Source organism: Rhinoraja longicauda, chromosome 1 (genome assembly GCF_053455715.1).
Source record: "Rhinoraja longicauda isolate Sanriku21f chromosome 1, sRhiLon1.1, whole genome shotgun sequence".
Lineage (NCBI taxonomy): Eukaryota > Metazoa > Chordata > Chondrichthyes > Rajiformes > Arhynchobatidae > Rhinoraja > Rhinoraja longicauda.
In genome coordinates this window covers 95554405-95581578 of record NC_135953.1, presented here as the reverse complement: position 1 = coordinate 95581578, position 27174 = coordinate 95554405, and the positions used below count along the sequence as shown (strand labels likewise).

The following is a 27174-nucleotide window of genomic DNA, read 5'->3' as shown; positions in this document are numbered from 1 at the left end:
CATGATTCCAGCATTTGCAGTCTCGTGCCTCCGAGTTGGCGATAATGTTGGAAAACAGTGCTGAAGTAGAAGGTCAGCCATGATCCTTAATGTCAGAGGGTCACAGAGGGGTTATTACTGCTCCTATTTCTTAAATTCTTAAAAAAAGTGAGAGACGCCTGGTGTAAAAATTGACTTGCCAATTATCAAGTTGATTCTGCCCTGTTCTATTCAACAATACACATTCATTGCTGTTACATGTTGTTACATCAAAAATTATGGTCGTTTCTTGGTGTCAAGGAATTATCAGGAAATCCCCTAGACTGTCTTTCCACCCACTCAACAGTTTCACCAAATCCCTTTATGAGAGGACAGGCTTCAGTGTGTAATGAACAGAAGGTATATTTTCCACATTTTGTCTGCCTGAAACACATTTATGAAAAGAACTTCCTGAACACCAGCTGCTGCCGTCTCCATGGCAACCACACTGATCTGAGAGCTCAATTCACAGTTTGAAGTGCTCCCCCCTTTGTTATCCTTTCAGAAATGTACCGTGTTTTCACCCACGCTCTAGGCATACTAAACTGCTTAATACAAACAAGTGTTTTATAGCCAATTATGCATTTAAGATTATTTTACCGATGAGAAATACAGTAAAGTCAAAAGCACACAGGCAATCATATAAGGATAAATATTCATTTTACAGTATTCAATGTAAATCAAGTTTTTTGTTTGGTGCCAGATATGAACTATAGGTGGAATTATATTATAACTTAAGGGGCGGCACTGTGGGGCAGAGGTAGAGCTGCTGCCTTACAGTGCCAGAGATCCGGGTTCGATCCTGACTAAAAGTACTGTCTGTACGGAGTTTGTATGTTCTCCCCACGACCTGAGTGGGTTTTCTCTGGGTGTTCTGGTTTCCTCCCACACTAAAGACGTACAGGTTTCTAGGTTAATTGGTTTCGGTAAAATTGTAAATTGTCCCTAGTGTGTAGGATAGCGTTAGCATATGGAAATCACTGATCGGTGCGGACTTGGTGGGCCTGTTTCTGTGCTGTATCTCTAAAATAAACTAGAATTCTCAAATGACTATCTTTCAAGTTTCTACCAAATAACTTTAAGAAGCAAGTCAGAAGTGGTTCATTCAGAAATATCTATTCAGGAGGGTTTCAAATCTCAGACAAGAGACAACAGACAGGACCGAAAGCAATAGTGAGGCAAATGGGTGGCAAGTGGGAGGCTGAGGTCGATATATATGTCAATGACAGCAAGTACAGCAGACAGGACATGCAGCAACATAGCAGGGAATGAGGAAGAACTGTTAGATTAAATGTCACTTATTTCAATGCGAGAGACTTGACAGAAACTCAGGGTGTGGATAGGTAAATGTTAGAAACATAGAAAATAGGTGCAGGAGCAGGACTCACCCTACATGGGAAATATTTTTTCCTGCACCTAGCCTGTCCAATCACTTAAGAATTTTAGATGTAAAATTTTAAATTTTAATTAAATTTAATATTTGAATTTTAAATGTTGTTGGGACGATACAGCCATTGCAGAAATACAGCTATGGGGCGGAAAGGAGCGGCAGCGTAATATTCCAGGGTACAGGTGAGATAGAGGTGAGGTAAAAGAGGAGAGTGGTTAAATTTTTGGTGAAGGAGAACATCATGACAGTAGCCCGAAAAGACATTACTGAAGTATCATCCAGTGAGGTTTTGTGGGTGAAGCTGAGAAATATGAAAGGGATGTTCACTTTGTTAGGATTGTACTTTAGGCCCCCAGATAGTCAATGGATTCAGAGGAATAAATATGAAATTACTAATAAAACACGTACTTGTGTTATAACACCAGGATAAGTGTTCAACCAAGCTCAAAGACAAAGTAGCATCTAAACTTCTTATACACACTTAAGCTATAGGACAATGATTAACTCCATATGCAAAAATAAGTTATCTACATGTTAACAAACACATAAAAACTAATCATGTAGATGCCAGTATATCATTGGAGTTATCAAGTAAGCACCTCCCTTTACTGGTGTTTCGTTGAGTTAGGCCCACGACACCTCAGGAAGGCTCAACAGTTAGTTTTGAGTCCCAAAACCACCCCCTCTCAATACCTGCTCTCACCACCTATGCTACCAGTATCTACTAAATAAAGGAAACTACAGACGATGAATTCACTCAAACAAGTGCTAAACGCTCACATCCTGTCTTACACTTATCCTAACCCATCATAAAACAATGATAGTGCCATCACATGATATCACCGTCACATGCAAAACTGGGTTACACTTACACAGAATGTACTTACCAAAAAATACATTTACTGGACATTATAAATTTTCTTTCTGTCACCAACTGACACTCTTTCTTCTCCACCAAATCCACCTACTGCCTTGCTCTGCAGCCTCTGACATCTCCTTTGGGGCCCGACGCAAACTCTGTCCGCAAATTCCTATCTCTCCAAATAGCGACGTGAAACCTCTACAACCCACCTCTACTGGACGTACTCTTGCTCAGCATCCTCGATGCTCAACTTTTGTCGCTAAATCTACAAATCTAAGAATTTTCCTTTCATAAGCCTCATCCACTAAGTTCTCCCAAGGCACCATGAGTTCTATAAAATACTAGACAGGTGTTGGGTGCAAATCTCTGCTACAGGGGGTCCTGCGGGCGCAGCTGAGAGAGGGGGGGGTGATAAGGGGGGTTAGGGAGGGATGGAGTGAGTGAGTGGGGGAGGGGAGGGAGAAGGGGGGTTCAGGGTGGATTGAGTTGATGAATGGGGGGGAGGGGGGGATAAGGGGGGTTGGAGTGGGTGAGTGGGGGGGGGAGGGGCCATCCCAAACCCAACTACTGCCATTACATAATTCATGTCTGTTCACTGTACAATCTAAAATACAAGAAAGCACATAGCATTCCACTGAGATCATAGCCATTAGGCAAAAACTGGTTTTAGATGAGTTGAAATGACCTGCCCACTTTGAATACATTTGTCATCTCTTCAGACTCAAAAGTCATTAAAGTGCAAAAACCTTGTTCAATTGACAAAGGCTATTAAAAGTCAAGAAACTAGTCAAGGAGAAAGATTTCAGCCTGAAGGGAAGATAGATAAAAGGGAAAAAAGAGATCTCTGGTACATGATAGGAGTAAGTCACATGGGAAGCAAGGCCCCAGGTTCATATAATGAACTGAGCTGAAATATCAAGTGGCAGTGTGACAAGAGATGCGTTAGTAATCTGAATTTGAAACATAAAATGGAATTTGAAGAAAGTAACACCTTTGAGTGCTTTAAAAAAAAAGCGTAAATTTTGCACAAAACACAAGACTTAATTTGGCTTTTATGAAACTTTGTACACTTTAAGAGTTTTAAATTTCATGATATGGCTCCAAATGAATAACACCTTCCTATAAATAATAATAATAATAATATAATAATATTTTCCCTTATTCGTCCCACACGGGGGAAATTTACAGTGTTACAGCGGCAAAGTGGATAGCAAGAGAGCAAGAGATCATTCATTATAAATAAAAGATACATAAATTGTCATCAGTTTTCTGTGTGTTCTTAGCTGTTATTGTTGACTCGTCTGCTGGGAGCAGTGCTGGTTGTGCAGTCTCACAGCAGCGGGAAGGAAGGACCTCCTATATCTCTCCTTCACGCACTTGGGGTGAAGGAGTCTGTCACTGAAGGAGCTACTCAGTGCAGTGACAGTGTCCTGCATGGGGTGGGAGTCGTTGTCCAGCAGCGATGTTAACTTTGCCATCATCCGCCTTTCTCCCACCACCTGCATTGTCGAGGGGGCAACCCAGGACAGAGCTGGCCTTCCTGACCAGCTTGTCAAGTCTCTTCCCTTCCGCCGCTGAGATGCTGCTGCTCCAGCCGACCACTCCATAGAAGATGGCCGATGCAACCACCGTGTTGTAGAAGGTCCTTAGGAGTGCCCCCTGCACTCCAAAGGACCTGAGTCTCCTTAGCAGATAAAGTCTGCTCTGGCCCTTTCTGTATAGCGCATCGGTGTTTTCGGTCCAGTCCAATTTATTATTGAGGTAGACACACAGGTACTTATAAGAATACACCCTCTCGATGTCCATTCCCTGGATGTTCACTGGTGTCAGGGGGACCTGGCTGCGCCTGCGGAAATCTACCACCATCGCCGTGGTTTTCCCCGCGTTGATCCGGAGGCGGTTCCGCTGGCACCAGTCCACAAACTCCTTGATCAGTTCTCTGTATGCCCTGTCATCGGCGCCCGTGATGAGGCCGACGGTGGCAGAGTCGTTAGAGAACATCTGTAGATAGTAGTGGGCAGAGCTGTGCCTGAAGTCCGCAGTGTACAGGGTGAACAAGAATGGAGCTAGCACTGTTCCCCGTGGAACCCCTGTGCTGCAGACCACCATGTCCGAGACATAGTCCTTTGTCCTCACATGCTGTGGTCGGTTGGTGAGGTAGTCCAGAATCCAGGATGTGAGGTGGTGATCCACTCCTGTGCTCTCCAGCTTGCCCCCCAGAAGCCCCGGCTGGATGGTGTTGAAATCAAAAAACATGATTCTCACAGTGCTATCCGACTTCTCCAGGTGTGAAAGAGCTCTGTTCCGTAGGTAGATGATGGCATCCTCCACCCTGATGCGAGTCTGGTAGGCGAATTGCAGCGGATCCATTGATGGTCTCACCAGGGGGCAGAGAAGCAGTGGGTGGTGACTGTGACCCAAGTGCTGTGGGAGGGGGGTGGGGTAGTGTACTGGAAGTGCAGACAAGGGGGGCTGCAGCAGGGGTGACTGGACCGGGGGAGGAGTAGATGACTGATCAAACCTGTTTAAGAAAAGGTTCAGATCGTTCACCCACTTCTGGTCCCCCACGGCCCGGGGAGTCGGCTTCCTTGTACCCAGAGATGGTTTTGAGGCCTCTCCAGACTCCACTGATGTTGTTCCTCTGCAGCTGGTCCTCCATCATCTTCCTGTAGCTGTTCTTCCCTTCTCTGATCTTCCTCCTCAGCTCCTTTTGCACAGCCTTCAGCTCCTCCTTACTTCCCGACTTAAAGGCCCTCTTTTTCTCCTTAAGGAGATCCTTTATGTCAGGGTTGACCCAGGGTTTGTTGTTGGAGAAACACTGTACAGTCCTGGTGGGTAGTGTTCTCCACACAAATATGAAATTTTAAACTAAAAATCATAGGTAAAAGAACATAGAAATATCTTTCCCTTAGCTTCTTGTAAGACCCATCACTTCACTGCAGATGACCCAATATGACACCCACTTGGCACTAATACAGCTTTGCTCATATGACCATCATGATCACATTAATTCGGCCATTTCACTGTCCCATGAGGATGAGGGGTAATCTTACGGAAGTAGATAAAGTCATGAAAGGAATAGATTGGGTAGATGCCCAAAATCTCTTGCCCAGAGTAGGGAAATCGAGAACAAAGGACATAGGTTTAAGGCGAGGGGTAAAAGATTTAATAGGAATCTGAGGGGTAACTTTTTCACACAAAGGGTGGTGGATGTATGAAACGAGCTGCAAGAGGAGGTAGTTGAGACAGGGACTATCACAACGTTTAAGAAACATTTAGACAGGTTAATGAATAGGATAGGATTGGAGGGATATGGGCCAAATGCAGGCAGGGAGGACTAGTGTGGATGGGGCATGTTGGGCATATGGGCAAGTTGGGCCGAATGGCCTATTCCCATGCCTTTCCAAGACTCTATGAATCCGAATGGAGCGAGTCTACTGGATAAAAATCTGGCTTGGCAGAGGCAATCAAAGGGTGGTTATGGTAAGTTGTTATTCAGATTGGAGGCCTGTAACCTGTATTGTGCAGCAGAGATCGGTGCTAGGTCCACTCTTGTTTGTCATCTATATTAACAATCTAAATGACAATGTTGTTAACATACTTAATAAGTTTACGAATTACACCAACGTTGGTGGAGTCGTAGACAGTGCAGGTGGTTATCTAAGATTACACAAGATATAGATGAACTGGAGAAATAGGCCAAGGAATAGCAGATGGAATTTAACTCTGACAAGTGTGAGGCGTTGCATTTTGGTAAGTTAAACTAAGGCAAGCACAGTTAATAGGAGTTCCCTGGAGAGTGTTGTAGAACAGAGACATCTAGGGGTATATGTATATAGCTCCCTGAAAGTGCCACAAAGGTAAACAGGGTGGTGAAAGTGGAATTAGGCATGGATGCCTTCATCAGTCAGGGCATTGTGCACAGATTTGGGATGTAATTTTACAACTGTGCAAATTGCTGGCGAGACGACACTTTCTGTGTTGGGCGCATTTCTGACCACACAGCTACACGAAGGATGTCATTAAGCTGAAAAGGGTGCAGAGAACATGCATCAAGATATTACTGGGATTGGAGGGCTTAATTTACAATGTGGGGCTGGATAGGCTGGGAGTTTTTCTCCCAAGAGTATACAAATTTGAGTAGTGACCCTTAGACAGGTTACAATTACACTGTTTAAAATACATTTAGGCAGGTACATGGATAAGAAAGGTTTAGAGGGATATGGGTGAAACACAGACAAACAGGACGAGCTCAGATAGATAGCTTGATTGGCACGGACAAGTTGTGCCGAAGGGCTTGTTTGTGATGGAAGGTTCTGGTTGGAGATCTGTGACCTGTGGAGTTCCCCAGGGATCTGTGCTTGGTCCTCTTTGTATTATATATAAATGACATTAACGTAAATGTAGATGAGGGTTTGTGAGTAAGTTTGCTTATGACATCAAAATTGGGAGGAGGTGCAGACAATGAGGAATTCTATCAGAAGATACAGCAGGATATAGAACAGCTACAGAAATGGGCAGATAAATGGCAGATGGAGTTTAACCCAAACAATAGCAAGATGTGGCACTTTGGGAGGTTGAGTGCGAGGAGAGAGTATACTTTTAATGGCAAGACCCTTAACAGCAGAGGGATCTTGGAGTTCAAGTTCATAGCTGACTGAAGGTGGCAGCACTAGTACAGTGCCCTTCATAATGTTTGGGACAAAGATCCATCATTTATTTACTTGCCTCTGTACTCCACAATTTGTGATTTGTAATAGAAAAAAATCACATGTAGTTAAAGCCCACATTGTCAGATTTTAACAAAGGATATTTTTATACATTTTGGTTTCACCATGTAAAAATTACAGCAGTGCTTATACATAGTCTCCCCATTTCAGGACACCATAATGTTTGGGACACAGCAATGTCGTGTAAATGAAAGTAGTCATATTTAGTATTTTGTTGCATATCCTTTGCATGCAATGACTGCTTGAAGTCTGCAATTCATGGACATCACCAGTTGTTGGGTGTCTTCTCTGGTGATGCTCTGCCAGGCCTGTATTGCAGCCATCTTTAGCTTATGCTTGTTTTGGGGGCTAGTCCCCTTCAGTTTTCTTCAGCATATAAAAGGCATGCTCAATTGGGTTCAGATCGGGTGATTGACTTGGCCACTCAAGAATTGACCATTTTTTAGCTTTGAACAACTCCTTTGTTGCTTTAGCAGTATGTTTGGGAACATTGTCTTGCTGTAGAATGAACCACCGGCCAATGAGTTTTGAGGCATTTGTTTGAACTTGAGCAGATAGGATGTGTCTATACACTTCAGAATTTATTATGCTACTACCATCAGCAGTTGTATCATCAATGAAGATAAGTGAGCCAGTACCTTCAGCAGCCATACATGCCCAGGCCATAACACCTCCATCACTGTGTTTCACAGATGAGGTGGTATGCTTTGGATTTTGGGCAGTTCCTTCTCGCCTCCATACTTTGCTCTTGACATCATTCTGATATAAGTTAATCTTCGTCTCATCTGTCCACAAGACCTTTTTCCAGAACTGTTGGTTGCTCTTTTAAGTACTTCTTGGCAAACTGTAACCTGGCCATTCTATTTTTGCAGCCAACCAGTGGTTTGCATCTTGCAGTGTAGCCTTTGTATTTCTGTTCGTGAAGTCTTCTGCGGACAGTGGTCTTTGACAAATCCACACCCGACTCCTGAAATGTTTCTGATCTGTCGGACAGGTGTTTGGGGATTTTGCTTCATTATAGAGAGAATTCTTCTGTCATCAGCTGTGGAGGTCTTCCTTGTCCCAAACATTATGGAGGGCACTGTAGATAGGGGGGGGGGGGGGGGGGGGCAAAGAAGGCATATGGTATGCTTGCCTTCATTGCTAGGGACATTGGTTACAAGAATCAGGACGTCATGATGCAGCTCTATAGGACTTTGGTTAGGCCATATTTGGAGTATAGTGCACAGTTCTGGCCGCTCCATTAAGATTCAAGATTCAAGATTCAAGATATCTTTATTTGTCATCCAAAAAAACAAGTTTTTTGGACGAAATTCAGTCACCCACAGTCCAATAACACAAGCAATAAAACAAGCAAATTACACAACCCCAACCAACACACAAAAAAAAGAAACATTCATCACAGTGAGTCTCCTCCAGTCCCCTCCTCACTGTGATGGAAGGCCAGAATGTCTTTTCCCTTCCTCTGCCGTCTTCTCCCGCGGTCAGGCTGGTGTCGTTGCAGGCCGCGCCGGACGGTGAAAGGTCCGCAGCGGGCCGACCCAAGCCCCGCGATCCGGGGCGGGCGAACACGCTGCCGCTGCCGCTGCACGTCGGGGCGGTCGTGGCTCCCGACATTGAAGCCCCCGCCCAGCAGAGAAAAATCCCGCGGCCTATTTCAGGCCGCGCCAGACGGTGAAATGTCCGCTGCGGGCCGACCCAAGCCCCGCGATCCGGGGCGGACGAACACGCTGCCGCTGCCGGAGCTCCCGATGTCGGCATCCACGCGGCCCGAGCCTAAGGCGAGTCGCAGCCGCTCCCGCAGCCTCCAAGGACGGCCGGCTCCGCTGATGATGAGTCCGGTCCGCGGGCTCTGCGAACCAGAGCCCTGGAGGCCGCCAGCTCCAGGAGTTGGGCCGATGGTAGGCCGCAGCAGGAACGGAGACCCGACCCAGAAAACAAAGGTCGGGTCTCCGTTCGGAAGGGACACATCTACATTTTTACAGTCCCCCCCTCCCCCCCCACACACACACATAATACACAACCACAAAAACTACAATTAAGACCAAAAAAAACAACAAAACACAAAGACAAACGGACTGCAGGTAAGCCGCAGCTGCTAGGGCAGCGCCGCCATTATTACAGGAAAGATCTGAAGGCTTGAGAGGGTGCAGAGAAAGTTTACCAAAATGCTGCCTGGATTAGAGGGTTTCAGCTACAGGGAGAGGTTGGAGATACTTGGATTGTTTTCTCTAGAATGTCTTTTGTGTTTTTTGTTGTTTTTGTCTGAATTGTAGTTTTAATATGATGTAGTGTTGTATGTTATGTTTTGGGGGGGGGGGGAACGGGAACTGTAACTGTAACATTCTCTCTCCAGAACGGAGACGCGACCTTTGTTTCTGTGTCGTGTCTCCGTTCCCGCTGCGGCCTACCACTGGCCATGCACCTGGGACCACCTGGGTCTCTGGTTCGCAGAGCCCGCGGTCCGGACTCACCACCTGCGGCGCTGGCTGCCTGCGAATGCTGCGGGAACGGCTGCGACTCGTCTCCGGAGGCTCCGGCGCGGGCCGCGTGGACGTCGGAAGCCCGCAGGCCCCTGGATGGGGGCCGACATCGGGAGCTCCGGCAGCGGCAGAGGCAACGTGTTCGCCCGCCCCGAATCGCGGGGCTTGGGTCGGCCCGCTGCGGACCTTTCACCGTCCGGCGCGGCCTGAAATAGGCCGCGGGATTTTTTTTCACCGCCCAGTGGGGGCTTCAATATCGGGAGCCCCGACGTGGCAACTCCAACAGCCTGACCGCGGGACAAGACGGCAGGGAAGAGAAAAAGACATTCTGGCCTTCCATCACAGTGAGGAGGGACTGGAGGAGACTCACTGTGATGGATGTTTCTTTTTGTTTGGTGTTAGTTGTGATTGTATGTGTTATTGCATTTTTATTGATTAATCTTATTGGTCTTATTGTTCAACTGCGGGTAATGTTTCATTTTACTACACATTTATGTGTATGTAACAAATAAACGACTATTGACTATTGACTATTGAACTATGAGAGGCATAGATGGGGTAGACAGTCAGAACCTTTTTCAGAAGGGGGAAATGTCTAACACTAGATGGCATAGCTATAAAGTGATTGGGGAAAGTTTAATGGAGATGTGCCGAACAAGTTTTTTTTACTCGGAGGGTGGGGGGGCTTGGAATGCATTGCCAGGGCAGGTGGTGGGGGCAGATGTGATCGTAAGGGTACAAGGCATTTAGATAGGCACATAGAAGTGCAGGAAATTGAGGGGTATGGATCATGTGCAGGCAGATGAGATCAGTTCAGCTATGCATCATGTTCACACAAACATTATGGGCCAAAGGGCCCGTTCCTGTGTTGAACTATTCTATGTTCTCTGTTCTAAAAACAAATGGGTCCAACTATCAATAGTTGCAATGCTTACATAAACTTGAATATGGAAAAATATTATTTGTTGCATCAGAATATGGATAAAGTCTTTTACCCATGAATTGCTAGGTAGAAACAACAATGTTAACATAATTTACAATAGATTGAGCTTTTGATCTCCCTTTCCCTTTACACAGCAAATACTGATTGCAGTAATTATAGCACTAAGCAAAGGTTCCTTCAAATTAACATTTTCCAATGTTCAAAAAAAGGAGTTTAAGCTGCCACCTGGGATGCAGTGAGATTTAAATTATTAGGCTCTCATCTCCTTCTAGAAAGAGCATCGCCAGACAGCACCTAAATAAAATCGTTCCTTTTAAAAGGGGTGGGAAGTAACTATTAATAGATCAAAGCTCCATAACAGCTTAAACCTAACATTGTTATTGAAACCTCCTTAATATAGAAGCTTTCAATTTGAAATCCAAGAGGAGTGTTTCACAACAATTTGAGCTTGAACGTTGGCTTCGGATCAGAGAAAGGTACATTACAGAAGAAGGTCTTCCAGCCCATCCTTGGTTCAGCTACACACTCATTTCTGTGCATTTCAGCAGTGTACGTTCTTCTGAGATATGCTGCTATCCTCCACTTTGTTCATCACTTTCTCAAATTAAGGTCATAATGTCATAAGTGATAGGAGCAGAATTAGGCCAATCGGCCCATCAACTCTATGCCAATCAATCATGGCTGATCTATTGTTCCCTCCGAAATCCATTCTCTCGCCTTCTCCTCATAACCCCTGACACCAGTGCTAATCAAGAATCTATCTATTTCTGCCTTAAAAATATCCAATGACTTGGCCTCCACAGCCTTCTGCGGCAAAGAATTTCACAGATTCACCACCCTCTAAATTCTAAGTATCCTGCGTCGAAGATTTTAAACTATTCTCTGTTTACTGAAGTCTGGGACATAATAGATTTAATAAACAGAACAATACCATAATTTACCCTGACTGAATTCCTTTGTTCAACCTGGTCAAGAAACACAGGACCCATGCCTGGTCACCGGCTGATATTATTGACGCCAGGAACTGAACCTAGAACCCACAAGATACTCTTGACTATTACGAAAATAAAGTACATTACCAGTGCAGGAAAAAGGCTGCCAAACACCATTCATTTATTGTTAAAACAATAACCTATGGACTTTCAGTAAATAGGAGTCAAAGTAGCTTGTCCTTGGTATTGTTATAGAAATCTTAAGAAAATCAAAAGCATTGTAAACAGTTTAGTTGGAAATGTAGGTTCAAAAGCAACAAGAAAAACATTCTTACCAATATTGGTATGTTTTAACAGTCGGCAAATCCGAGCCTCTCTCTCCAACTTCTGGTGATCTGTCATTAAAAAAAAGAGAAACAGAAGCTAATTTAAATTCATGTAAAACACAATGCTGAGCAATATAGTGATCAAAATAAAGTTTATGAAGGAATCCTGCAACTAACATGGATCAATTTTTTCTCACTCTTGACTGCTAAATCACAAATGTAAATTCAAACTTTTTGGATAGTCAAGTGTCCAAAGTATTGGCTCCAGTTAAAACATTTTCTTTTTCTGGCAAATGTGTAGCTCAGTGCATGATAATGGAAAAAAAATCCATAGACGTTTGTGCAGTCCCCAAACATTAAATGTGCACAAAAAACAAACTGCTGTAAAAAAAACTCCTTGGATCAGGCAGCATCTGTGGAGGCAAGGGGATGGTCAACATTTCAGTTCTAAATGTTGGCTCAGCCGGTTTCTTAATTAAGAAAGCACATAAAACTAAATACAGTTGACATTACATAGAAATCATTTTCTTTTACTTGCACAATTTGTGCTACATCCTGAAAAATAAATAAACAGATCAATGGGCAATATTATCGACGAGCATATGATTAACGATTGAACTATTTTACAATAGCAGGATATCAAATTCATACGAAATAATAGCCATCAAAATAGAGTTGCACAACTGAAACTCTGCACATGTTCGCACTTGCACTTGTGCACGAATATACATACTCCAAATTTATGGAACAAATTCTAGTTCCTACTCTCCCATTACTCTCCATGGATCTTCGTGTCACCGTACCAAGAGCTGACTCTGACAAGATTGGTGATAATTGGAGTGCAACAGCCACACCACAGTAGAATAATTCATGCAGTTATCTTCTGACCTCCAGAAAGTGCAGGTAATCCTCAACCCAGAGGGTTGACCCAGAAGATTACACCAGTGTTTAGCTACTTTGATACAGCTTTCTTCCTCAAGGGCACTGACCAATCAAAACATACAAGATTCTGAAGGATTTTGATAGGGTGGATGTGAAAAGGACGGTTCCCCTTGTGGGAGAATCAAAAACTAGGTGTCATCAACTCAAAAATGGATTTTTCTTTTTACTGAAACTTGAAAGTCTTTGTCATTTACTCTGCAAAGGCTCGTAGAAGCAGAATTGTCCTTGAGGCAGATTCTTGATGAACAAAGGTAAAATGTTACTACGTCTGAAGAAAGGTCTCGACCCGCAATGTCACCCATTCCTTCTCTCCAGAGATGCTGCCTGTCCCGCTGAGTTACTCCAGGTTTTTGTGTCTAAAGTGTAACGTCTAGTAAGCAAGAATGCAGAGTATGGTTGTAATCAGATCAGTATCCATTTATTCAGTGGAGTCCACTCTTGCTCCTAATTCATATCTCTGTAAATTAGTAAGATGGTGACTTGGCACGCCAAGGGAGCAGCAGAGGAAGCGAGTGGCAAGCTGTTGCTGGTACACTGAAGCTGATAAACTGAAATTGGAATCTGCAACATTAACAGAGAGGATTCTTCTTAGACTGTCCCTAGGTAGCTGATGAAAGATGCTTAAAGTAGCTACTGATGCATAACAACAAATCTATTATTATCCTATGGATTTAGATGTAGTTGCATTGTTTTCTATCAGGAGGCCATATTTACTGGGATCATTATCTTTTATGGTGCAGAAGAATACTTCTGAAAACAACACGAATGTACAGGGGAGGGCTGTGGATAACTTTGGAGTTATAACTAAGTTAATAACTTTGGAAGGGCAGTACTATCATCCAGAATTTTTTTATTAAAACATCGCACCATCTAGCTTTCTCTTGAAAGCATCCAGAGAATTGGCCTCCACTGCCTCCTGAGGCAGAGAATTCCACAGATTTACAACTCTCAGACTGAAAAAGTTTTTCCTCATCTCCGTTCTAACTGGCCTACCCCTTATTCTTAAACTGTTGCCCCTGGTTCTGGACTCCCCCAACATTGGGAACATGTTTCCTACCTCTAATGTGTCCAATCCCTTAATAATCTTACATGTTTCAATAAGATCCCCTCTCATCCTTCTAAATTCCAGCGTATACAAGCCAAGTCGCTCCAGTCTTTCAACATACAACAGTTCCGCCATTCCGGGAATTAACATTCCCGCCATTCCAGAAATATTAAACATTTGTTCAGGTCAGTGGCCACCTGCATTGACTATTTTTTGGACTCTTTGGGAAAATATTCTGCCAACTTGCTATTTGCACTTTGTGCCTCCAACACAACATGATTGTTTTTTGATCATTCTTTGTCAAATTTGAACTTTTTCGTATTATTCAACTTTTTGACTCAATAGGGAATTTTAGAAGGCCCATCACCTGCTTTAAGTTCTTTCAAATCTTCCACGATGTTCTTCCCTTATCGATCTTGGGTACATGTACATTCACTCTGATCTTTTAAACACATACCTAATTATTTCTCATTCCCTGGCATTCAGAATACTCAGTGCACCTAGGATAACACTTTCATCACTGATTTTAATTTAATACCGATTTTAACAATCAGCACCATCAGCACCGCAAGATTTAATGAGCACCTGATGTCCATCAAAAGTTCACCTTTTCGCTTCCACTAATTAGCCAGTGCAGTTCTAATGTTTTAAACCACAATTTTTTTTAATTGGAGAAGCTGCAATATTCAGAATAGCTGAGGACTTCTGAAGCTACCTGCAAAAATACACAGAATAAATTATGAAACAATGGAACAGACTCAGGGCACATTCTGCAATTTAAACCAGCCATCCATTAGAATAGCAAAATCTATGCTTCCACAATCTGCAACATGATGGTCCATCTTACCATTGTTCTGCCATTAAGCCATGGGGTTAACCCTGACATCAGCCCTGGTTCAATGAAGAGTGCAAAGGGCTTGCTTGTATCAGCACCAGGCATACCTACAAATGAAGTGCAGACTGAGGGAACTGTAATACATGACTATATGTGTGCTAAATGGCAGACGAGCTAGTCAATCTCACAACCAATATGCCCATTCTTAGTATTGGCAATGTGTTGCATGTGGGATCTAAAGCCAGGTTGAAACAATCAAAACCATGTTCAGCTGGAAATAATGCATAGATAGTCCATCTTAACTACCTTTTGAGATGTGCACTGTCAGCTAATTCAATGCAGTCCAAATGATCCCAAGAAACAGACCAAAGGCAATGGGGGCTTGAACTATTCCATGGAAGTTACAATATTGACATTACATAAGAATGTGAAACAAAATCAGATTTGTTCTTTGGTCAGTGGTCATGAAACTATTGGAGAGGATTCTTCAGGATAGGATTTACTTTCATTTGGAGATGAATGGGTTAATTATGGAGAATCAACATGGCTTTGTACACAGTACAAGTTAGTAAGACTAAATTCGGGTTCTAACATTTTTTCATCTATCCATGTTCTCCAGAGATGCTGCCGGACCTGTTAAGTTACTCCAGCACTTTCGGTCCTTTTGTGGATAAAGACAAGGCAGGCCCACAAGTTTAGATTGTGAATTGAGGCGACACCAATGGTATTAGACAGAAACTTGTTAAAGTTGATTGGAGGAGGTTATTTGTGCGCTTAAATTCGTGGTTTCATAGCAATTTCGGACATAGACATTTTGGGTTGAGTCCCTGGGAGTACAGAAGAGAGACAGACAGTATAAAAAACCGTGGGGTAGTGGTGACGCAAGAGCTAGAAAGCAATCGAGGAGGGAGAAGGTTGGGCAGATGGAGCCTGGTGGGGGAGATGGAAGCGAGGCTTGAATCTGAAGAGAAAGGAAGGGATAAGTGGAACCAGATAAGGGAGGGGTTTCCACACAGCACTGGTGGCAATGTGGAATGAATTGCCTGATGAAGTAGTTGAGGCAGTTACAACAACAAGATTTAAAAGACATTTGGACAGTTACATGTGTAGGAATGGTTTAGAAAGATATGTGTCAGGCACGGGACAATGGGACTGGGCAATGCAAAGAGGCATTTTGGTCTGTGTGGATGAGATTGGGCGATATGCCTGTTTCCGTGCTGTATGACTACTATTTCTGTTTCGTATTGGCACCCTCATTTCACACATTGCAAGATTAATATCAACTATTATCTTAATTCACGCTTTTTGCTATTCAGATCGGAAATAAAACCACAAAAGCCATGCAACAGCGTCCAATCAAATGTTGTCTCAAAGATGATTCTCAGAAGAAATTGCATTAATATGGTTTTGCTTTTCTACTGATGCACGTCAATTTTTGAATGTCTATTTCCCCAAAGGATAGAAATACCCTCACCAACTTTGCAAACCATAAAATATGGTTGACGTTGAAAAGTTGATATTGAAAAACCAAATAGGACAGGATATTTGGCATCTAATCTTGTGCAATGGGAAAAGTGTAATTTATAATCTTGTGATTAAGAGCCTGTTAAGGAAGAGTGATTATGATATGTCAGGATGTTATGTAAGGATTAGAAGTGATTAAGTTCACTTTGAAATCTAAACAAAACAAAGTATGAAGTTATTATGTGCAAATGATTGTGGTAGATTTGGAAACCACATTAGAATACAGTAGAAAGTAATGGCTAATTTTAAGAGAACTAGTACTTAGCTTACAACAATCATATCTACAATAAATATTCTGCGGCAGTGGCTCAGCAGTAGAGCCGTTGCCTCACAGCGCCAGAGACCCAGGTTCGATCCCGATTACGGATGTTGTCTGTGTGGAGTTTTATGTCCTTCCCGTGACCCTGTGGTTTTTCTCCAATTGCTCCCGTTTCCTCCCGCATTCCAAAGACATGCAGGTTTGTAGGTTGATTGGCTTCTGTAAATTGCCCCTCGTGTGTAGGATGTGAAGGTGGTATAACATAGAATCAGTATATAGGTGATCAATAGTCGGCATGAACTTAGTGGGCCGAAGGGACTGTTTCCACACTGTTTCTAAAATTAATTCCTCATAACACAAAAATGTTTAACTGTAGCTATCAAGCCTATTTACTTTCTTGGGCACCTCAGAAGATTCAACATATCCAAAATAATTATTTTAAACTTCTACAGATAGTGTAAGTAATCCAATGGATGCATCCCAGCCTGGTATGGCAATTGCTCTGCTCTTTACTGTCTGAACCTGCAGAAAATGGCGGATACATCCCAGTCCCCCAGAGGCTCATCGTTCACTTCCATCCAATCCATCTGCACAGTGCTTCCACCAGGAAGGATGGGAGAATCATCGAGCGTGCCTGTTGCCCTGACCATTCCCTAATCTCTCCTCTACCTTCTGGAATAAGATACTGGAGTTTGAAAGATCTCACATCCAATCTTATGAACAGCTTTTTCCCCGCTGTGATCGGACTTCTGAACCAATCTCCTCCTTCATCCCCCTTTCCCGGTGGTGCTGCCAAATGCTTGTAGTCGACATCATGTTAATCCATTATTTTATGTCAATTATTTTTGCACCACTAAAAATTGCATTACAATCTACAAATTTGCACAATTCTGCAGTTTTACATTATTTTTGTCACCTCCTTAAAAACTCAATAATGTTTGTAAGACAACACTGCACAGTAACTATCCCCACTAAGACCATGCTTTTCTAGATGTGAGTAAATCATATCCTTAAGAATCTTCTCTAATATTTTCACTACTACCGATGCAAGGCTCACCAACTTAATCATCTGGCTTGCCCCTATTGTTCTTCATAAAACAAAGGAACAGCATTGTCTATTGCCTAGTCCTCTGGAATGTCATCTGTGGTGAAAGAAGATAAAAATATCTCCAAGCCCCAGTAATCTCTCTTGGCTCTCTCATAAACCTGGGATAGATCCACCAGGCTTTGGGAAACAATCTACCTTCCATGTTCTTCAACACTTTTCTTATTCTTGATATCAACTTGACACACCATATCATCCTACCCTTCCTTGATGTCACTACCCTCCATGTTCTCCTTGGTGATTACTGATGCCAAGGACTCATTTAGTACCTCTCCCACTTCCTCTGGCTCTGGGCATTAATTCCTTCCAGTTTAGAGTCATACAGCGTACAGCACTGAAACAAGCCCTTCAGCCCCCTCCCCTGACATCAGTCTGAAGAAGGGTCTCGACCCGAAACGTCACCCATTCCTTCTCTCCTAAGATGCTGCCCGATCCGCTGAGTTACTCCAGCATTTTGTGTCATCCTGTATTTAATGCCCCTCTTGGGTGAAGCAAGAGGAACTACACAGAGTCATAGCCAGACAGCATGGAAACAAGCCATTAGATGCTCCATCCAGGCTAGTCCCCTTTCCCTGCATTTTTATTCAAATCAATCTATATCTTATCTATCCATGTACCAGTCCAAATGACTTTTAAATATCATTATTGTACCTGCCTCAAATGCGACCGCAGGCAGCTTATTTTATAACCCTAACCGACGCAACAAATTATCTCTAAAATATATAGGAAATATGTAAAATCATATTTCTATGCAAATGAATTATGTTAAATTAGCACATCATGGCTTTATTTATGCATGAAAAATATTGTTAAACAAATGCAGATTTGTTGTCCTCCCCGCATCTTACTTCACAGGATGTTACACTTTGTTCTTTATTTTGAGGGTATTGATTCAGGTCTGATCTATTCCTGAGCAGGAAACTCAGGCCCAGAATTTTCTGGAACTATATCCAATGGAGGTCACATCAGACTTTCATTAGCATTTGCAGTAGTACACCTTGCATAACTCCTTTTATATGTTTTATCAATTGTTATCTTAATTTAGATTAATGATGAAAATATTTGCTGTCAACACTATGTTTTATTATGTTTGTGTACATTTTTTCAAAATAGTATTTTAATTCAAATTCTAATCAATAGACTATCGCAATTCAATACATATCTAACATTATATAACTATTGGTCCAATTACTAATTCGTTTTAGAAAACTAGGTGTGCAACATCCTTGTGGGTTGGAAAACTTTGGTTAGGCCACATTTGGAGTATTAGATGCAGGTCTAGTCGTTCCAATACAAGGAGGATGTGGAGGCCTTGGGGAAGATGCAGAAGAGGTTTACAAGAATGCTGCCCCTATTAGAGGGTCTTAACTATCACGAGTGGTTGGACAAGTGAGAATTTTCTCTCGATCCCCAGAGGTTGAGGAGATATCCGATGTAAATATGTAAAGTTATTGGAGGCATAGATGGGGTAGACATCAGAAAAGAAATTTAAATGTTCAAAAATTAACATTTTAGGCTGGAAATGTCAAAGACTTGAGGTTAGAAGGGGAAAGTTTAAAGGAGATGTCACAGAGCATAGGAATAGGCCCTTCAGCCCAACTTGCCTCAACTACCTCCTCTGGCAGCTCATTCCATAAACCACCATCCTCTGTTTGAAAAAGTTGCCCCTCAGATTCCTATTATATCTTTTGCCTCTCAGTTTAAACCTATGTCCTCCGGATTTTTTATTCCTCAGGGTAAAAGACTCCTAGCCTACCTAATCTCTCCCCATATCTCAGGCCCACAATCCTGGCAACATCCTCGTAAATATTCTCTGCAGTCTGTCCAGTTTAATGACATTCTTTCTAAAGCAGAGTGACCAAAACTGAACACAGTACACCAAATGTGGCCTCACCAAGGTCTTGTACAACTGTAACATAACATCCCAACCTCTATACTCAATACCCTGACTGATGAAGGCCAATGTACCCAAAGCCTTCTTGACCATCCTGTCAACCTGTGACGCCACTTTCAAGGAACGACAGACCTGCAATCCTAGATCCCTCTGCTCGATGGCACTCTCCTGGGCTCTGCTATTCACTGTGAAGTTCCTGCCCTGGTTTGACTTCCCAAAATGCAACACCTTGCACTTATTTGCATTAAACTCCATTAACCAATCCTCTGCCCACTTGCCCAAATGATCAGGATCCTGCTGTAATTATTGATAACCATCTTCGCTATTGATGATACCACCCACTTTAGTGTCATCTGCAAACTTACTAACCATGACATATACAATCTCATCCAAACCCCATTGATATAAACCACAACCAGTAAAGGGCCCAATACCGCTAGTCACAGGCCTCCAGTCTGATAAACAACCTTCTACCATCACCCTCTGCTTCCTTCCATGAACCCAATTCTCTATCCAGCCAGCTAGTTCTCCCTGGATCCAATGCGATCTAACTTTCCCGAGCCGCCTACCATGTGGAACCTTCTCAAATGCCTGGAAGTCCATATGGACAATGTCTACGCCTTTCCCCTCATCTATCTTTTTGGTTACTTCTTAAAAAAAAACGTGAAACACGATCTCCCACATATACAAACTATATTGACTATCCCTAATCAGTTACTGTCTATTTAAATGCATATATATGGGAGGTACAATGGAACTACTGCCTCACAAAGCCAGAGATCCAGGTTCAATCCTGACCTCGGGTGCAGTCTGTCTGATATTTTGCACATTCTCCCTATGACTGTGTGGATTTCCTCCAGGTGCTCTGGTTTCCTCCCATATCCCGAAGATATGTAGGTTTGTATGTTAATTGGCTGCTGTAATTTGCCCCAGGTGTGTAGTGAATGGATGCAAAAGTGAGTTAACATAGACCTAGTGTGGTCGGCATGGGTACAGTGGGCCAAAGTGACTGCTTCCATGCTATATCTCTAAATATTTTATCCCTCAGAATACTCTCCAGTAACTTGCCTACGACAGATGTTAGGCTCGCTGAACTATAGTTCCCAGGCAGTTCCCAGGCTTTTCCTTGCAGCCCTTCTTAAATAGAGGCACAATATTAGCCACCCTCCAGTCTTTTGGTATCTCACCCGTGTCTAATGATGATTCTTACACTTTCACCAAGACGCCTACAATTTATTCTCTAGCTTCCCACGGTGACCCTGGATATATCTGATCCAGCCTGGGAGATTTACCCCCTCACCTTAAATCAATGCCCCCTCACCTTGACTCCCCAACTCAGAGCAAGAGACGCTGTGCACCTACGTGATCTATTGCTCTCATGATTGTGTCTTAATTATGCTCCTGTCGTACTGAAACTCCTTCAGGGATACACTTGATCCCAACTGTCTATCCCTGTTCCATGCCTCCCTCTTTTTCCTGGCCAGAGTCTCAATATCTCTCGTCATCAAAGCTTCTTTACTCCGACCTACCCAGCCCTTCACTCGAACAGGAACATGCATGCTCTGAACTCTTTTAAAATCATCCCACTTTCTGGACGTTCCTTTACCTGCAAACAGCCTACTCCAATCAGCTTTTGCAAGTCCTGTCTAATACCATCAAACTTGGCATCACACCAATTCGGAATTTGAACCTGCTGAAGAAGGGTCTCGACCCGAAACGTCACCCATTCCTTCTCTCTCGAGATGCTGCCTGACCTGCTGAGTTACTCCAGCATTTTGTGAATAAATCAAACTGTCTTTATCCGTAATATTTTAATGCTATTTGACCTGGAGTCGCTGGTCCTAAAGGGTCCGCCCACGGATATTTCAGTCACTTGCCCTTTCCAATTTCCTAAGAGATGTGCTGCGCAAGTGTTTTTTTTACACAGAGTGTAGAGTGCCAGGAATGTGCTACTGGGGTGTTGGTGGAAACAGATACAATATCGGTGTTTCCGTGGCCTTTAGAAAGGCACATGGATTTGCAGGAGAGTGATATGGATCACATGCAGGCAGAGGAGATGAATTTGGCATCTTCATGGCACAGACATTGTGGACCTCAGGGCATGGTCTTGTGCTGCATCGTTCTATGGTCCGTGTTTTATCCCTACGAAAGGTGAAGTAATCAGATATCAAGAATGTAATATTCCTTAAACTAGATCAAGTGCCTTTATTTGTCCATCAATGTTAGCTCTTCTTGATGTCAATTGTGTAGCTTCCCTGCAGCACACAGTTTAATTGGACAATCTGCTGAACAATGCACATTCTGCAGCTTCAAGACTTGCGTGGAAGAGATAGTAACCCGAACAATGAGACCTGCGCACCCAGGGACTAGAAATTTGAATTCTATGTAAAGGAAGATCATCTTCTGGTGACTCCCAGCTAAATAATCTATAATTATCTAATTTTGTTGTAATTGTGGCTTACCGACAGAATATGTTAGATAGCAGCGGTAGAGTTGCTGCTTTACAGCGAATGCAGCGCCGGAGACTCAGGTTCGATCCTGACTACGGGTGCTGCACTGTAAGGAGTTTGTACGTTCTCCCCGTGACCTGCGTGGGTTTACTCCGAGATCTTCGGTTTCCTCCCACACTCCAAAGACGTACAGGTATGTAGGTTAATTGGCTGGGTAAAATGTAAAAAATTGTCCCTAGTGGGTGTAGAATAGTGTTAATGTACGGGGATCACTGGGCGGCACGGACTTGGAGGGCCGAAAAGGCCTGTTTCCGGCTGTATATATATGATATGATATGATAAGAATGTAACTATAAAGCTGTAATGCTGCCCGAGCATATTAAATGATACTTTGTTTAATGCCGTTCGTAACACATATTCTATACTTATTTTGTGCGCATCTTATGACTTTGCTAATTACAGGTTAAAAAAATTAAGATTTGTGGAATATTTCACTTAAGCATTCATACCAAAAGTTGAAAATTATCAGATACTGCAATAGAACATAGAATAGTACAGCAAAGGAACAGACAGGCCACAATGTCTGTCTTGAACACAATGCCAAGCCGCACTAATCTCAACTGCCTGCAGTCAATCTGTATCCCTCAGTTCCCTGTATATCCATGTGAATCATTACATGTCACCTTGTCCCAGCATGCTGTTTCATTTTTTTCACTCGTTTTTCAAGCATCCATATTATCACTGACACTTTTACCATTAACTACTGCTCCTTTCTTTAACTTATTGCTTTTATTCCAATATCCAGGGTGCACATTTACCTACAATAAATGTTGCATCCTGCATCTCATTCTTTGCTATACCAGTGCAATTTGTGCAGGTGTATACGTAATTAACACACTCTAAGCAAAACTGGGTATTTTTTCTTTGCCCAGCACTTCAGGGTCAATCTTTAAAATCGAGTCACACAAGAAATAAAGTTTGGACTGATATAATCATCCTGGTGAAACCATAAGCCATCTTTCATTCAAGGTGTGAAAAGTTCTTGCAAACCTTAGTTACTTTTGCATAGACGCAGAATGCAAATGTAAGTATTTGCATGACAAATTCAAGCAACGTTTGTGCCACGATGAGGGAGAGCCAAGGGAATGTACAAAACATCAGTGGTACGGAAGATAGACACAAAAAGCTGGAGTAACTCAGAGGAACGGGCAGCATCTCTGGAGAGAAGGAATGGGTGATGTTTTGGCTTGAGACACTTCTTCAGACTGGTTAGGGATAAGGGAAACGAGGGATATAGACGATAATGTAGAGAGATAAAGAACAATGAATGAAAGATATCCAAAAAAGTAACGATGTAAAAGAAACAGGCCATTGTTAGCTGTTTGTTAGGTGAAAATTATAAGCTAGTGCGACTTGGGTGGGGGAGGGATAGAGAGTGAGGGAATGCCAGGGCTACCTGAAGTGAGAGAAATCAATATTCATACCACTGTGCTGTAAGCTGCCCAAGCAAAATATGAGATGCTGTTCCTCCAATTTGCATTTAACCTCACTCTGACAATGGAGGAGACCTAGGACATCTAGGTCTGAGTGGGAATGGGAAGGAGAATTAAAGTGTTTAGCAATCGAAAGATCGGGTAGGTTCAGACGGACTGAGCGAAGGTATTCAGCTAAACGATCGCCCAGTCTCCGTTTGGTCTCGCCGATGTACAAGAGACCACATCTTGGTCAAAGGCAGAACTTGCAAACACCACACATGCATCACCCAAGGTCAGGATCGAACCTGGATCTCTGGCACCATGAGGCAGCAGCTCTTCCAGCTGTGCCACTGTGCTGCATAGCCTCCGACCTGCTCTCAAGGCCACAATGTTTGTGTCACTGGTCAACTTAAGTTTGTCTGGATATTGTTGATTCAAAAAGCAGACTCTACACTTTGAGGAATTGCAAATTAAATTGAAAGTTGTGCAATCAGCAGCAAACATCCTCATTTGTGAACTTGTGATGAGACAGCTGAAAATGATCAGACTTATGAAACTTCCCTGAAGAGCTTGTGCAGCGGCAGTGCCCTTGGTCGGAAATGATGGATCTCAACCACATGAAATTCCTCTGCTTACCAGTGCAATTTACCGAGAAGGGGGAAGCTTTGCCAACGACTAAGCTGTATAAGCTTCTAGTCATTTGAAAACATTTATTATTTTGAACAGTGTAACATTTGTATGCATACATTTCACATCAGGCAAATGAAATGGACAGATCTCAAACAAGAACTGACTTTTAACTTGTACTCAAATGAAACTGCTCATAGAACTTCTTCAAAGTTGTCTACAGAATTAGTCAGAAGACGGTCGCAAACCGAAACGTCACCTATCCATTTTCTCCAGAGATGCTGCCTGACCCACTGCGTTACTCCAGTATTTAGTATCTATCTCTGTCAAAAATGGATAACTAAGGAATAAAATTACCGATAACCATAATTTTGAGAGCACTATTCTTATTCGAGTTTCAAGGAGCATAAATGCAATCTAAGTATAATCTAAATTTACTATATATTTACTCCATTTGTACCAATCCTAGCAAAGGGCCATGACCTGAAACTTTAACTGTTACATAGACACTGCCTGACCCACTGAGTTCCACCAGCAATTAATTGTTTGCTCCGGAAGCCAGCATCTGCACTATCACAGTCTAAATTTGTATTTACCTCCAGCAATTTGTGTTTGCCACTAAACCTGCAACACCAAGTCCGCACATTTCGTAGGTTGCAAAAGTGAAAGAACACGGTTGCAGTTGAAACGCTAAACCAACTTCCTGCACACATCGTCCCCCATCCCCCAAATGTCCCACCAATTAAATAGCCGGGTTTTCTCAGCTTTCAAAGGTGCTGACAATACAAACCATTCTTACTCTGCAGATTATTAAAACTTTGCTTCTGTCACTTGGATTCACTCGAGAACAATTCATTTTGCACTTGCTTCCTTTACTATATTAACTTACTTCCTCTGTACAAGGTTACTTTGCCTTTGCCCCTTTATGCCAGAAATGTACCACAGACACACTTCTCTCTCCACAAACGTAGAAGTTCCATTATTCTTGATAACTATATCATGGAGCCATATTGCACAGAATTAGGCCTTTAAGACCAAGTCAAAGCCTTCCATCATGTAGCTTTCTATATTAATCTTATTTAAGCAGCACTTGATCTGTAGCCTTCAAAATGTTTTAAATCACCAGGTCGTAGAGGGACCTTAAATCACCAGGTGCTCACCAGATACTTTATGTTTTGTGAACCTGCATCCACTCAGGCACTGTTCCAGATGCCAACTCTCTATTCCAGCTTTCTCCCCTTACTGCATCAGACTGAAGTGTCCCAACCTGAAACATCATTTGTCCATGCTGCCGTACCTGCCGAGTTCCTCCAGCATCTGCAGTCTCTTATGTCTCCAATTATGGATCTAATTTGACAATTTCCTTTGGAATCCATAGGTCTTAACCTTTGGAAATTATATCGGAAGAATAAAATGAGCTATTCATTTGTAGAATCAGTGTTAAGAAATACAAAATGGAGGTCGGCTACGGGAACAGATCTACCGGCTCCATCCAAGCCAGAGTTCCAGAGCCCAATTTGCAGGGGACAAATTCGACCTGGCGATCGGCACGGAAATTCTGGTGAACTTGAGCTCTGCCGCCTCACCCAACCTAAGCACCACATTTGTGGGGGACTTCTGGACTTCTGGGGGAGGGGGGGGGGGGGGGGAATTTTGTTCAGATCAAAGGAGGGGCTGAACCACCCGCTGACGGAAAATTTGTGGTGGGCCCGTATCTGGAGTACTGTGTGCAGTTCTAATCATCCCAACAAATGATGTGGATGCTTTGGAAAGAATGCAGAGGTTACCTGAATGATGCCTGGATTAGAGGCAGATGTGATAGTGTAGTAGTTTAAGAGGCATTTGGATAGGCACATGGCTATGCAGGGAATCGAGGGATATGGATTTGCATAGGTAGATAAGTCTTTCTTGGCATCATGTGTCGCACAAACATTGTAGGCAGAAGGGCCTATCCCTCTGCTGAACTGTTTCTGTGATATTTCACCAAGTCAAAGTTGTCCCAGATGGCAAATGTAATACAACTTCAGTGTTAATAAAATGTAATTGTGTTATCTTACATTGGACTCTTAGTCACAGAACTAAGTATAATCAGCAGCTAAAAAGGTTAATTATTAAACATTCAGAAGGACTTTACACTGGGCAATCTAAACATAACATAACTTTAGCTTCTCTTCAAATACAACATGAATAGATTAAGCATGATAGGAAATAGGAGTAGACCATTTATCCTCTATTGTTGCAACTTACTGCAGGATGCTAAAAGATCCGTGCTTTATTTCATTTGTCCACTGTATCCAAATACCCATCTATATACTAAAACTCTCGTTTATTTGTTTCTTTGTTCCTGAACTACAGCCAAAACGGTAAACGATAGTGCAACAATTTTAGGCCCACCTTACTCACCGTCGTCCCTTTGGTGCTAATGGAAGAAGTTTAATTAAAATCGGGTGTTATATTTTTATTATTCACATTTAAAAGTTTAAATCTATCTCTTAGGGAGGGAGGAGGGAGGGAGGGGAGTGGAGGGAGGATAAGGGAGGTTGAGGGGGAAAAAGTGGGAGGGGAAGGGGAAGGGGGTGAGGGGAGGGGGGAGGGGAGAAGGTGGGAGGGGGGGAAGGAAGGAGGAGGGGGGAAGGAGGGAGGGGGGGAAGGAGGGAGGGGGGGAGGAGGAGGGAGGGGGGGGAAGGAGGGAGGGGGGGAAGGAGGGAGGGGGGGAAGGAGGGAGGGGGGGAAGGAGGGGAGGGGGGGGGAAGGAGGGAGGGGGGAAGGAGGGAGGGGGGGGAAGGAGGGAGGGGGGGAGGAGGGAGGGGAGGAGGAGGGGGAAGGAGGGAGGGGGGAAGGAGGGAGGGGGAAGGAGGGAGGGGGGAAGGAGGGAGGGGGGAAGGAGGGAGGGGGGGAAGGAGGGAGGGGGGAAGGAGGGAGGGGGGAAGGAGGGAGGGGGGAAGGAGGGAGGGGGGAAGGAGGGAGGGGGGAAGGAGGGAGGGGGGAAGGAGGGAGGGGGGAAGGAGGGAGGGGGGAAGGAGGGAGGGGGGGAAGGAGGGAGGGGGGAAGGAGGGAGGGGGGAAGGAGGGAGGGGGGAAGGAGGGAGGGGGGAAGGAGGGAGGGGGGGAAGGAGGGGAGGGGGGGAAGGAGGGAGGGGGGGGAAGGAGGGAGGGGGGGAAGGAGGGAGGGGGGGAAGGAGGGAGGGGGGGGAAGGAGGGAGGGGGGGAAGGAGGGAGGGGGGGAAGGAGGGGAGGGGGGGAAGGAGGGGAGGGGGGGAAGGAGGGAGGGGGGGAAGGAGGGAGGGGGGGGGAAGGAGGGAGGGGGGGAAGGAGGGAGGGGGGGGGAAGGAGGG

General features: G+C 43.7%; 1 protein-coding gene across 10 annotated transcripts in view; it reads right to left on the bottom strand.

Annotated features, from left to right (window-relative positions):
• Positions 1–27174, bottom strand: part of LOC144595271 (calcium/calmodulin-dependent protein kinase type II delta chain) — a 225769-nt gene that overhangs the window by 154925 nt on the left and 43670 nt on the right. For all 10 annotated transcript variants that reach the window (XM_078402575.1, XM_078402623.1, XM_078402598.1 and 7 more), the window contains exon 3: positions 11694–11753. In XM_078402575.1, the coding sequence (XP_078258701.1) occupies positions 11694–11753 (60 nt within the window). The remainder of the gene's footprint in view (positions 1–11693; positions 11754–27174) is intronic.